The following is a 13,054-nucleotide window of genomic DNA, read 5'->3' as shown; positions in this document are numbered from 1 at the left end:
AGGTCGGAACCGACGAGGAAATTCCAAGATTTGCAAAGAATATAATAGGCTACACTTATATTTTTGTGGCTGCTCGATCGCATTCACAATTACAACATGTTACCCGTTGCAAAATTGTGCACAACTTAATTTAGATATAGAAAGCAGATTTCGACATACAACGTATGAAGTCTCTAATTAAAAGCCCGATTGACCCAAAAGTTGTATGGATCTAGTTTCATAAACACAACTCACCGAGTCACGTAATGTACCTCATTTGACAATCGGGTATGCCCATATGCGCTCGATTTTGTAAAAGTTAGATGCCCTATGATAGTCACGACTTGATGGAGAGAAGTTCGACATTTCATTTATTAGCTAGAATGAAAGTTGACCCGAAAACCTAAAAGAGCATCGTCAAATGCTATGATTCCACAATTGAATGCGGTGGTTCCGGTAATATCGACGGAAATGAGGGAGGCTGGTACCCACAGAGTTCCTCCTAAGTAACCTGGTTTTGCTTCGAAAGATTTCCGGCAAACCAGAAGCGAAAACCAAAATGGGCAATCATTGAGGGGAAGAAAAATTGCACGGGACGCGGGGAGCTCATGGTCTTCAAGGTCGGTGGTCGGCTGGCTGGGGTGAAGTGTCGGTACAAGTACCAGGGTGTCGAGACTTGCTGGTGGAGTCCTAGATTTTGGATTTTCCATCCCCTATCGAAGTGGCAAAAAAACCACATCCTGTTTTGAGTCCTGAAAGGCAGAGATACCACCGGCTCTCAGTCCCTGGTTTTTGGCTCCATGTTTTTATCCTTAACTTTTTTTCCTTCTTTGGTATATATTGACGCCAACGCGATCCTTCTTCAACATCGGTTGATCCACCATCATCCCCTGTTCCCTTCCTTCTTCCCTTCTGTTTCTCCTCCCTCAGTTGAAATATTTAAAAATCCCCTCCTTTTTTCCTTTGCTGGGAAGCCTTTAAAAAGATGAGGAGTTGCATTCCTGGGGAGTGATTATCTCTGTACATCTCTCTCTCTCTCTCTCTCTCTCTCTCTCTTCCTGGGATTGAAGTGGACGCCATGATGTGGCCATAGTAAATGGAGAATCTCAATCCCATCCGCCTGCCATGACGAATGCGTAGGTGAAGCCGACTTTGCCGTGGATGGTCGATTTGTCCGAAGCGAATTGCAGAGAAAGTCGTCTCCTTTTCAGCTCCTTCGGCTTCTCCGGCATCTGGGTATGCCCCTAATCTCCCCGTTTTCTTTCTCTGTCTAATCAAGATTCGAATCAGAATACATTTCTTTGCCTGATCATATGCCTTTTCTGCCCGACAAGATCGGATGCTTCTCAATTTGCATCTCTTTTATGATGTTGATCTAGCTGAGGATGCCCGCATTCAGTGATCTAGGAACTAATATGGGCCGTTCCAGTGGTTGTGCCAAAAGTCAATCGACTGTGCATCCTGCTGATTGTGATGCCTCAGTACTGATCGCCATTTTGGCCGGATTGTAGACAGTTTTTTACTCGAAGATTAAGGCATTGTGTGTTTTCAATGAGTTCACCGTCTTCTCAATGCTTCATTTGTTGGTCATATCGCTTTACAAGATTTGTTCTTTCGGAGCAAATATATTCAGCTGACAAACTGCACCTTCTTATGAATCTTACCTGTTGGTATGGATTCTGTGATGACTCAACAAAATTTTGTTGTTTAAGCAGATGGCAATTTGTATTTCACACCCTGCACTCTTGTCTTCGTAAATCATATTATCAGTTTTAAGGCAATCTTTTTAGTTTGCTGCTTGCTGTCTTAGAAGATAGTGAAGTTCTTGTTGGGATGGCGAGTAGTTCATTTCTGGGGATGTATGACTAGAACTTAACTGCCTAGGATTCCTGACTTTATCAGCATTGGTGCTGTCTTAAAAAATTTAGCCACCGAGTTTTTGCTCGGTGTTTCATGCCTCTGTTGGGCAAGCTAGCGTTAGTAGCTCCATTTGCCGGTGCCTTCGTATTCAATTTTCATAGATGTTTGAAGCAAGATAAGAACTCCGTTTTCTCAAAATGTGGATTCTTCACGATAAATATAAAGTATATGTGTCAATTAATTCCATTAGCTTGAAGGATGTTTCTGGGACGTGTCTTCACTTTGACTATGTAATATTCCAGAGCCAGTTACCTATGCACGTCCTATTTTCTGTGTTCATGATGAGATACCGAGTGATCTGTGATGGTTGCAACATTATCATTTTCTTTTCCTGGTTTACTTAAGGAGAAGCAAGTCCTCCAATTGCCTAGCTTTATGTCTTTTAACTCATAATTTGTTCTGGTTTCTTCCTCTCATTGTAAGGATGCATTGATAGGCTTCCTCTTTTCTGACAATCTAATTGTTGGGATGTTATGCTCATTATTTGTCTGTAGTTTCCTCCATTTTTGGTAAATGTGCCGTGGCATATGTTACTTTTTGCTTCTTGAGAATTTGCTTTTATCTAACTTTACAACTGCACACACAACACATGGGCATGCTCAGTGAACTAGGGAGAATGTTGTGGATCAAAATCATCAAATCCAAGCCAAATTCGAGGAAGGACTGTCCGTTCTGCTGGGTTAACCTTTGTCGTTTACATTTTCCAAGCTGAATCCCTCAGTGTCGTGTTGTAGATTGAATGCTTGAGCAATAAGCATGGAAAACTTAGGCCTTAGCTCTTCCTTTGCAGTTATCATGCTGAAAACAATTGGAAAAGTCTCTTGCATATATTGTGTATGACACTGATATCTGTGAGACTAATATTTAAACCCTTTGAATCAACCTCTCTAGCTGTGTGTAGAGATCATTTATCTCTTGTGCACAACATAATTCACGAGCTTGAATGAAATTCTAACATATTGACATTATCTTTGTATGTTTAATAGATCTAAGATTGGAAATTGGTGTTAGTGTTCCTTTACTTACTGATTAATCCAACTCATCCTTTTTTGTAGATGTGTGAAAACTCAAGTTACTTTAACAGTTGGTCGTCCAAATTTATTTTGGTGGACTCCGGAATTTACTCTTAAATCCTTATCCTCCCGATCGAGAATCTGCAAATGAAAATCCTATCCAAATTACGATGCATCACTGTAGATGTCACTGGCACACTCATGGCCTACAAAGGGGAGCTTGGTGACTATTACTGCATGGCTGCCAAATCAGTCGGTCTTCCATGTCCCGACTATAAACGTGTCCATGAGGGCTTTAAACTTGCATATACAGAAATGGCAAAAAAATATCCATGCTTCGGATATGCTGCCAAAATGCCAAACATTGTATGGTGGAAAACTTGCGTGAGAAATTCATTTGTCCAGGTAAGATAGCCAAGCCTATGAAATGGAGCTCGGTAAGTTGCTTGCTTAATGCAGCTAGACTACTATTTTCTTTTGCATGTCTGAGTATGTAATCCTGGTTCCAGGTTTATCTTATTAAATTTATGAAGTTGTACAGTTATTTGTTGATAACTTAATGGTTTAATATATCGAAGTGCTGTAACTGTCATTCTGATTGCAACATTTTGTGATTTTAGTACTGCAAGTTGAAGAATTCTGCTGATAGCTTGAGAGTTCTATTTACTTCTCAAAATCCTATGCCTGGATGTGTTATTAATCTTAATTTTTTTGCTAACAGGCAGGTTATGAGTTTGATGAAGAGACATTTGAGAAGATATTTAAACGCATATATGCATCTTTTGGTTCAGCTGCACCTTACACCGTCTTTCCAGACTCCCAACCATTCTTGAGGTGGCTGCGTCAGCAAGGCCTTAAAGTTGGAATTGTGAGCAATGCAGAGTACCGGTACAAGGATGTGATTCTTCCAGCCTTGGGATTGAACCAGGTAGACAGACTTTTGTTAGATTACCAACATATAATTGTGGTTTCAACGTTGGCAGTTTAGCTTTACCCCGTGATAAGCCTGAATTTATGATTTGCTGGGCACACAAATGCTCCTGTAGGATATCATTCTTTTCCTATCTCAGCATTGGATAAGTTGATTAGCTTGCTTTTTCTTAACAGTGCATTTTATGCACAAAATAATTGGTCGTGTAGATTCAAGTACATGTAGTGTGATAATTGTGTATCTATGGCTTAACTTTGTAATGTCATGCATATGCATGCGATCATATATTTGAGTTGCTTATTGGTACAGAATCGTGATAGAGTAGTGCATTTTCAAAACCATTGAGTAAAGAGGGTGAACTGCTATTCCAGGGGTCCGAGTGGGACTTTGGTGTATTCTCAGGGCTAGAGGGTGTGGAGAAACCAGACCCTAGAATTTATGAGATTGCCCTTGAGAGGGCTGGAAATATTGCACCAGAAGAAGTGCTGCACATAGGAGACAGCATGCGCAAAGACTATGTGCCGGCAAAGAGCGTGGGAATGCATGCATTGTTGTTAGACAGGTTCAAGACGTCTGATGCCGAGGAATGGAGGAAATCCGGTGCAGTTGTGCTTCCTGACCTGGTGGCTGCACAAGATTGGTTGTCCAGGGATGAGCAAGTTCCATCGTAGTTTCCTCCTATTCTTTGCAAAGAGACTCTTGTTGTTTAAATATCCATCTCTGTTACTGGTATTTGGCAGGAGGTGCCATCCCTAAATTCTTTGTCACCTTCTGCAGCTTACGGTCTCAAGGAACAATTTATTGAGCTTGATTTCGATGAACCTTGTGTAACAGAGGAAATTACATGAGATTCCATTCTGGCCATTTTCTTTTTTTTTTTTTAACATCACGAAACTTTGTGCACTGATTGGTATCTCACAAGGGCAGACTATAAGTTGTCCTAAAAAATTGTCTCTTGTTCAATGGAAGTCAGCAAAGGATAATAAACTTACAGTCGCTCTGAAAGCAGCTACACAGAAGATAAAAATTTATGCAAAATCAACCGTTTGGGAAGAACACACTTGATCTGACCATAAATCATCTCTCAGGCTTAATGCCCAACTTGTAGTCTATGCTTGGAGATGACGCAAGATATGTGCTGGTTGGTGCCATGCTGATGGCGTGTTTGCTGTGCTAGTGGTAAGATTACTTTGGAGGGGCTTGTCAACGGAAGGGAGGGAAACGTGGTCAAATCTCTAACTTCACAGAGCAAACTTCCTTGCCAGCTATGTAGTTTAGTTTGGCGTCATCCTTGCCATGCGTGGTGATACTTCCCAAATTTCATATTCAATGGACTTGTCCTATTGTGCATTTTTTAAGTAAACATACAGCTCAAATGGTCAATAACTTGTGTGGTCACTCAAAATATTCCTTTTAGGAGCTTAGGCCCCACGTACAACAGGCATGATCGTTATAAAATGACATCAGAGCAAGACCCTAGGCATGATCGTTATAAAATGACATCAGAGCAAGACCCTCTCTGAGAGATATGCGATTCATAAATGATCTAGGCCTACAGACAATCTAATGAGGGCGATGACTCTCTCTAAGAGATATGCGATTCGTAAATGATCTAGACCTACAGACAATCTAATGAGGGCGATCCTTTGTTTCGACTTTGCTTCGCCAGAATTTACTTTCATCACTTGGCTTTGTTTACTTGGTGTTCGAGCGGGAAGAGACAAAAAGGCGCTTTCCTAGTCTATTGTCAGTTTCTTTTCTTTTTCCCCGGCAGAGAAGATGACGTTGTTTAGAGCCATTCTAATGAACTTTATCAGGGAACTGGAATAAATTTGAGAATAAGATGATTTGGGTGATGTACGCCGAGGACTTTGGAGTTCTCAAAGGACAAAATCGCCATCGTTGTCATCGTTGTCGACAAAAGTCCGCGTGACGGGACAATTGGCTGTCCCGATCAGAGGCGAAATATTGGAGGAGCCGGGCGGAAGCAGGGCGGTCAGTTGATATCACCTCTCTTTCCAAGTTAGACTGATTGCCAAAAGCCAAATTTCTAGGGATCCGTGGTCCCCTGGAAGAAAAATGCCCAGCACCAGCACCACTCTTCTCCCTAAATCATTTGACAAAAAAGGATTCGACTCTTTCTGACTCCATCCATGGAGCGCGCAATCGGGTTCACATCATCTACTTGCAAATACAGGAACACTCATTTATCTTCTAAGGCTAAAAAAGAATTTGACTTGGACCCGTAATCTCGCTAAAGGTTAGAAAATTATACTAAAAGTTTTGAATTTGTACGGCACTCAATCTAGTGTTACAACTTTTGGATCACGCATCTAAGCTCCTTAATTTTGATTTTTGTTCATTGAAATTACTCGCCAAGAATATTGACGTGATGTTAATGTAATGATAAAATCACTTCCATGTGCTTTTTAAAATAAAATAAAATAAAGTAGCACTACATCAACATCAGCAAGCAAATGATCAGTGTAAGTTAGATAAAAGAAGCTAAAGGACTTAATGAGCAATCGAGAAATTGTGGTATTACACTGAGTGCCATAGCGAAGATTTTGAACTTCTGCTTTTAACTTTTCCCGTCTAGGAATCTTCATATCGATGAGAAAAATTAGGAAAACTGTCATGATTCAAGATTGAGAAAAATCATTCACTTGCTGTCCATGAACTAGTAGACTTTCCAACAGGGGGTCGCTTACTCACCAAAGTGATAAGCTATGATAAGTAGCTGTGGCTGCGAGACTGGGAGGGGAATAAAGAAAGTGGGGAAACGTTTCGGCTTGTCCGCTGCAACTTGCAAGTTGATGAAGCGTCTCTAGTTGATTTGATACCGAGGGAATCTTTCGCCGTCTGTTACGATAGGAAAGAATCTCTCACAAGACAACGGGAGTATGCATTATTATATCCAGAACATGGACATTTCACTAGGCAACGATCAGAAAAATCCTGCTTGACTGTCGTTAGTCATACCTTCCCAGCCTTTGTCGTCGACAAAAAGGTCAAGACGAGACGAGTAGTGATTGGATGAATGAACGTGGAGTATCAGACACTTGACAGCATCTTTTCCTACAAATAATGGCGCGTCTATCCAGGAGTGGCCAGTAGAGATTCCAACTAGTATCTCAAACTTCCATCTCAAGAACTCAGTCTAGAGAAACCATGAAAAGTTCTAGCGAAGAACCATCCAGTGATCAGGTTGGAGGAAGAAGTTACTGGAGATGGAGCAAGCAAGATTTCTTCCCAGAAGAATCATTTAAAAGTTGGGGATCCTACAGATCCGCGTTGCGGCAGACGTGGTTCCGGCTGAAGGATAGGATCAAAAGTAGGTCGGATGATATCACTGAGCTCGGGGAGCTCCGGAAACGGAGCGAGAACGACATGAAACGTTGCCTAAACTGGTGGGATCTCACATGGTTTGGATTCGGGTCGGTCATCGGAGCAGGCATTTTCGTGCTCACTGGTCAAGAAGCTCATAAACATGCTGGACCGGCCATCGTCCTGTCATATGTGGCATCGGGTGTGTCTGCTATGCTTTCGGTCTTCTGCTACACAGAATTTGCAGTAGAAATTCCCGTGGCCGGTGGATCTTTTGCTTACTTGAGAGTAGAACTAGGGGATTTCGCTGCCTTCATAACAGCAGGGAACCTACTCCTGGAAAGCATTGTTGGGACTGCAGCAGTTGCCAGGGCTTGGACTTCCTACTTCACAAGCTTACTGAACCGTCCCTCCAACTCGTTACGCATACATACGAGTCTTCACGATGGTTACAATCTCCTGGACCCAATTGCTGTTGCTGTTCTGGCTATTGCCGCCACAATTGCAATGATCAGCACGAGGCACACTTCGTCCATCAACTGGGTAGCATCTGCAATCAACACCGTGGTAATTTTGTTTGTCATAATTGCAGGTTTTATTCATGCAGACACTTCTAATTTGACACCTTTTATGCCTTTCGGGGCTAAAGGGGTCTTCCAAGCAGCGGCTATTGTATATTTTGCATATGGTGGATTTGATAACATAGCTACCATGGCCGAGGAAACAAAGAACCCCTCGAAAGATATACCGCTAGGACTGCTCGGTTCAATGTCGATCATCATGGTGATATACTGCCTGATGGCTCTCGCGCTTAGCATGATGCAGAAGTACACAGAAATAGACGAGAACGCAGCCTATTCTATGGCTTTTCAAAGTGTGGGAATGAAGTGGGCAAAGTATCTGGTAGCTCTCGGTGCTCTCAAGGGCATGACAACAGTTCTTCTCGTCGGGGCGCTTGGCCAAGCACGGTACACCACTCATATCGCGCGAGCCCACATGATCCCACCGTGGTTCGCGCTTGTCCACCCGAAAACTGGAACTCCCATCAACGCAACCCTTCTGATTACAATTTCAAGTGCTGTCATCGCTTTCTTCTCCAGCCTGGACGTACTTGCAAGCTTGTTATCTGTAAGCACGCTGTTCGTTTTCACGATGATGGCAGTCGCTCTTCTCGTGAGGAGGTACTATGTACGAGACAAAACACCTCCACAGAACCTGTCGATGCTGGTTGCTTTCTTGCTCATAATTGTGGCTTCCTCTATGGGGACTTCAGCTTACTGGGGATTGAACCCAAAAGGCTGGATTGGGTATTGCGTAACTGTACCACTTTGGTTCTTGGGCACTTCTGGGATTTACTATTTCCTGCCACAGCAGAGGACGCCAAAATTTTGGGGAGTTCCGCTCGTCCCATGGCTTCCATCACTGTCTATAGCAACGAATTTGTTTCTAATGGGGTCATTGGGTGCCGAGGCTTTCGTACGATTCGGGATATGCACCGTAGTGATGCTCCTTTACTATCTTCTTGTCGGAGTCCATGCGACCTATGACGTGGCACATCCGCCACGGCAACCCGAGGAGAAACTTCAGCAGGCTGACAATGAAGACGATGGCAAGAGCAAGACACCGGAGGCGCATGTTTCTTTCCACCAATCCATCCTGAACTTGGTGGCTAAATTCTACTGCTGCAGTGACGATACTGTAGGGGAGGTCCCTTAAAGGTCTCACACTTTCAAGCTCTAAATATGTATCCGCCGTTTAGGCTTACAATAATATTACGAAGAAAGTTCAGCAAGTTCTAGATAATTAATAGCAAGAATCTGTCTCTTCTTTGCCAGAAATAACAAAGTTAATAGTATTTTTGCCATTTAGTCTCCATAGCATCACCTGCTTTCATTTTGCAGCTGCCTTTCGAGCAAATTTTCTTCGGTCGGTGAGAAGCTTATATGTACTCATTTCACAGAGAATACCCAAAATAAGTGCAGGAGACGCGTACAAATGAAACGCTAAGTTCAAATCAAACGATCGATTGATCTCAACAGTATTATTGTACTGAGCTATGGACCATCTATTTACATTCGGTCATAATATAAGAACTACGATGCACAATGACAACTGTCGCGTTCCACCATCGCCCCAGCATGTTCTGGGTTCTACTGATACTATAGGAAACCCCAGTTGCTCCATTAAATCACTCAGCACACCAACACTTGACTAAGCCGCATTTCCATCGTTTACCTGTTCCTTGTGATGTATGCAAACCGATATGCCAAGTCTGTAAACACAGAACGAATCCAAATGCTTCCACTGAGATTTGCCCTCTTTGTTGGACTATATATGCCTGCTGGCTCCTGAAGTGGATTTTGTAACTGATGAAAGCATGAAAATTGACTTGGAATTACGAGAGAAAATTTACTTTGGATTAGCAACATGTTTCTGGTAACCACACAAGATAATCAACATCTGTAATTCAGCTGAGTTTGTGATGCATGTCCAACCAATATATACTGGAGGTTGAAAGTAAGACTTAACCTAACTTAATCACTATTCTGAAGGCTGAAATACCAGCACTCTAGAGTCGATGGTGCTTAGCAACAGACAACTGATGAACAATGGCTGATTTTAATGGGATAAAGTCACATAGACAAAGTTAAATTATGACTCAAATACTATTAAATGACATGTCCCATTCATTTCGCCAAAACATCTTCATTACAAAAGGGGAAGAAAAAAGAGAGCTAGATAAACAGAATATCAACCGCCAAAAATACAATTCTAACTGACAATGAGTCAAAATGTGCACAAATAACGTGAGTATCCCAGTTTCACTTGCTGCGCTTCACAGCACGTCTTCCTTGGCCCTTCTTGGGTGGTCCCTTCCCACGACGCTTCAACATTTCAAGCTTTGATAAGCGACTGGAAAAGAGTTCAGGGAAAAAAAAAGTCAGATAGTACAATACATAGTGCATAATTATACAAAAATCATCATTATCTTGCGTGACGAGTAGACTTCAAAATCAGAAGTCATCCTAGCTAGCAAGCTTGCTCCAGTAGACAGAATGAAAAACAGTTTATACAGTGAAGAAAATAAGCTAGGGGTGATCTAATATCATATAATGCAAGTGATCCCATTATTTTTTTCTTCTCTCTTTTTTCTTCTGCTGACTAGAGGCAAAAATATCACTGGCCACAGATAATTTCAGCGCAACACCAATTCAGCAGCCAGGATCCCCCCCCAAACACTCGTTAGAAAAACCAAAGAAAACTGCACTGACCCTGGAACCTTCCTTTTGTACTGGAGATATCCCTACTTGCAGCATACGATTAGGCTCAAGAAAGAACTCAAAAAGAATATGGGCCAAAACTTCCATTTGAACTTGCAATAGAAATGCAGACTGAACACCAAACACAGATACTGCAAATAGTGGAAATCTCATCTTACATTATTTGTCCTGTAACAAAGCATACAGAGTTTAACACAATAGGCATCCCCTTGATGCCACATTGATAGTTAGAAAGTTCGTCCAGGACAATAGCAGAAGAGATGGATCGAGCACACATTTAACAGCAGAAATTAAGCTTGTACATGGAGCCAACTGGCAGTGATAACTGAATTAATTGCCTACTCAACTGAGGTGGAGAAAGTAGATTAACATTCTCGCACTACCATTCCGATCATCCCAGGCTAAGTCCTTGCTTACTGCAAGATTTACATGATTTCTTGGATTTTCTTCGTCATGCACTTGAGATCCTCACATTCAGTAACCTATCTCACGTTTGTTCCCTCTAAATATATAATTGCATCAAAGGAGGAACCCTCCTCCTTCACTAGGTAACAGCACCATACTTTCAGGCACCAATCCAATCTTTAAAAGGCCAAATTCAGTGAAACCAGGCACCACAAAGTCCGGCATGCTTCGCCACATAAACATACAGATGCATATCTCGTTATGTCCGCTAGAGAGAGAGAGAGAGAGAGAGAGAGAGAGGATTACTCTTGTTCTTGACGGGCCATGACGAGAGGGTCGTCCTTCTTGATGTCATAGGGGTACCACTGCGCGACTTTCTCGCCAAAGAGCTTCTGCCTGAGAAGTTTGTGTGGGGATCGCTGCCCCGTGGGATTCAGGATGTGCCCGAATATCCTCCCCTTCGCCTCCGCCACCCCCGTCGTCACCGCCGCCGAAATTAAGCTCCTCAGCCCACCGCCGCCACTCATCCTCCTTCACTCCCCCTCTGAGAACCAATGCAATCACAAGCAAACGCATAAGCAAGAAAGCCATCTCCTTTACCCACTTGGGAAGCAGTGCGAAACAGGAACGATGAGAAAGAGCAACGGAGAAGGGAGATGAGAAGAACCTCTCGACTTCTGCACCTAGAGACCCCGTCCCCCCCGTCGAGTCGGAGGAAGTCGAGCACTGGCTCCGTCAGTTTCAGCAAAAACAGAGAGAGAAAAGGGAAGAGAGGGTTTAGGTTTTGCTGTGAAAGGAGAAGATGAAGACGATGATACAGCTGATTGGGCTGGGCCTTTCATAGGCTAATGGGCCCTCGAGGGCTGGAGCTTGTTGTCTGCAGTACTCCAATCTCTTCAATTGGCTCGAAAACAATTTTTGTGCCTGGGAAAGTTCGCTACCCAATACTTAAAAGTTGCATTCATATATTCAAGAAAAAGTCATTCCCATTGACTCAATTTTTGCACATCCAGGCTTTTTGTAGGTAAAATCCAGTTAGTAGAATACCAAATGAAAAATTTATGTCCAATCAAAGTTTGGTCAAATTTGTCTAAAATACACATGAAAATGATTTTTTAAAATTTTACCCAATTTGATGAATTCAAAACATTGTGTCTCGATTTTATACAACCATTTTCTTTCAGTAGTATAAAGAAGAACTGATTATAGATGCTAAGGCAACACTAATAACAGCCTTGTTTGAATTTCATACATAAAAGCACTACGAACAAGTTTAATTTAATGATGTTTCCTCCTATCATTAAATGATCTCCTTATAATTCTATGTAAAATTTATATTGCTTAAAAATTCATAAAATTCGAAAATACCTCCAGTGCATCTGCTGCTATTGTTACCATATCATGTAATCTCTTTAAAAAATTTATCCAAGAAGAATATTACGTTTGTCAGCTTCCAGCATACTAGAAGAGTTCCAATCTCCTCACGTCTAGGAATCATGTGGCTTAGGACAACCTTAATAGTATGTTTAAGAGCACTCAAATTACTCAAAGCAAAAGTTTGGATTATGGAATCAATATCGACACCATCTCTCACAGTATGATATGCTTTAACTGAAAACCAACCTTGTCTTTGCTAGGAGGCATTGAACATCCACATAAGTATATGACCTCCCAAGCACTAATTAAGTATTGCCTGAAATAGTTAAAACTTGGCAATTTAGCTGAAGATAAAATCAATCAAGCAAAACAATATTTAAACTTGTCAGGCAAGATAGAGTTTACATCTTTCCGGATTATTCGGCGTTTGATTTAACTTGAGCAAAAAGCTCTTCACCATTTTCTTATACAATTTCCTCACTAGTTCAATCCGCTCATATAAACTTGTCGGAGAGAGTCTATCGGATTGCCATGTACTTCATGATTATCTTGAAGAGCTTCAGGGAAATTGATATCTTTTACGCCCTTCTTCCCATTGACTCTATCTTTGTACCTATAAAAAGTCCATGATTTGACATTTTTGGTGGAGAGAGTCTATCGGCTAAATCAATGCCCTGTACTCCAGAAAGCTTGTAGGTGCAAAAATTGAGTAGTGTGAAAATGAATTTTTCTTAAATATATCGAGCTGTGATTTTAAGAATTGGATCACTAGCTTTTCATAGGTATAAAAAAAGAGTTATTAGGAAAAAGAAATTTTTCTT

At 41.7% G+C, this 13,054-nt stretch overlaps 3 protein-coding genes across 4 annotated transcripts; 2 read left to right on the top strand and 1 right to left on the bottom strand.

The window, feature by feature from the left end:
- Positions 1–559: 559 nt before the first annotated feature.
- On the top strand, positions 560–4,718 carry LOC104440601 (haloacid dehalogenase-like hydrolase domain-containing protein 3). Of its 2 annotated transcripts, XM_039311219.1 has the most exons (5): positions 560–1,215; positions 1,314–1,649; positions 2,955–3,317; positions 3,634–3,840; positions 4,215–4,718. In XM_039311219.1, exons 3-5 carry the CDS (start codon positions 3,060–3,062, stop codon positions 4,512–4,514), a joined length of 765 nt encoding a protein of 254 aa, XP_039167153.1. In that variant the 5' UTR covers positions 560–1,215; positions 1,314–1,649; positions 2,955–3,059; the 3' UTR covers positions 4,515–4,718. The 2 variants fall into 2 exon arrangements, with proteins under 2 accessions (XP_039167153.1, XP_010051812.1); XM_010053510.3 differs by lacking the exon at positions 1,314–1,649 and having other exon boundaries at positions 563–1,215.
- Positions 4,719–6,804: 2,086 nt separating this feature from the next.
- On the top strand, positions 6,805–9,038 carry LOC104440600 (cationic amino acid transporter 5). Its single transcript, XM_010053507.3, has one exon. The coding sequence runs from the start codon at positions 7,015–7,017 to the stop codon at positions 8,884–8,886; it is 1,872 nt and encodes a 623-aa protein (XP_010051809.1). The 5' UTR covers positions 6,805–7,014; the 3' UTR covers positions 8,887–9,038.
- A 768-nt stretch (positions 9,039–9,806) lies between these two features.
- On the bottom strand, positions 9,807–11,622 carry LOC120293010 (28S ribosomal protein S33, mitochondrial). Its single transcript, XM_039311753.1, has 3 exons — positions 11,524–11,622; positions 11,163–11,402; positions 9,807–10,083 (listed from the first exon to the last, which is right to left on the bottom strand). Exons 2-3 carry the CDS (start codon positions 11,381–11,383, stop codon positions 9,993–9,995), a joined length of 312 nt encoding a protein of 103 aa, XP_039167687.1. The 5' UTR covers positions 11,384–11,402; positions 11,524–11,622; the 3' UTR covers positions 9,807–9,992.
- Positions 11,623–13,054: the final 1,432 nt, after the last annotated feature.

Source organism: Eucalyptus grandis, chromosome 4 (assembly GCF_016545825.1).
Source record: "Eucalyptus grandis isolate ANBG69807.140 chromosome 4, ASM1654582v1, whole genome shotgun sequence".
NCBI classification, from domain to species: domain Eukaryota; kingdom Viridiplantae; phylum Streptophyta; class Magnoliopsida; order Myrtales; family Myrtaceae; genus Eucalyptus; species Eucalyptus grandis.
Note: the sequence above shows the minus strand (reverse complement) of the source record. Positions and strands in the feature narration are given on the sequence as shown.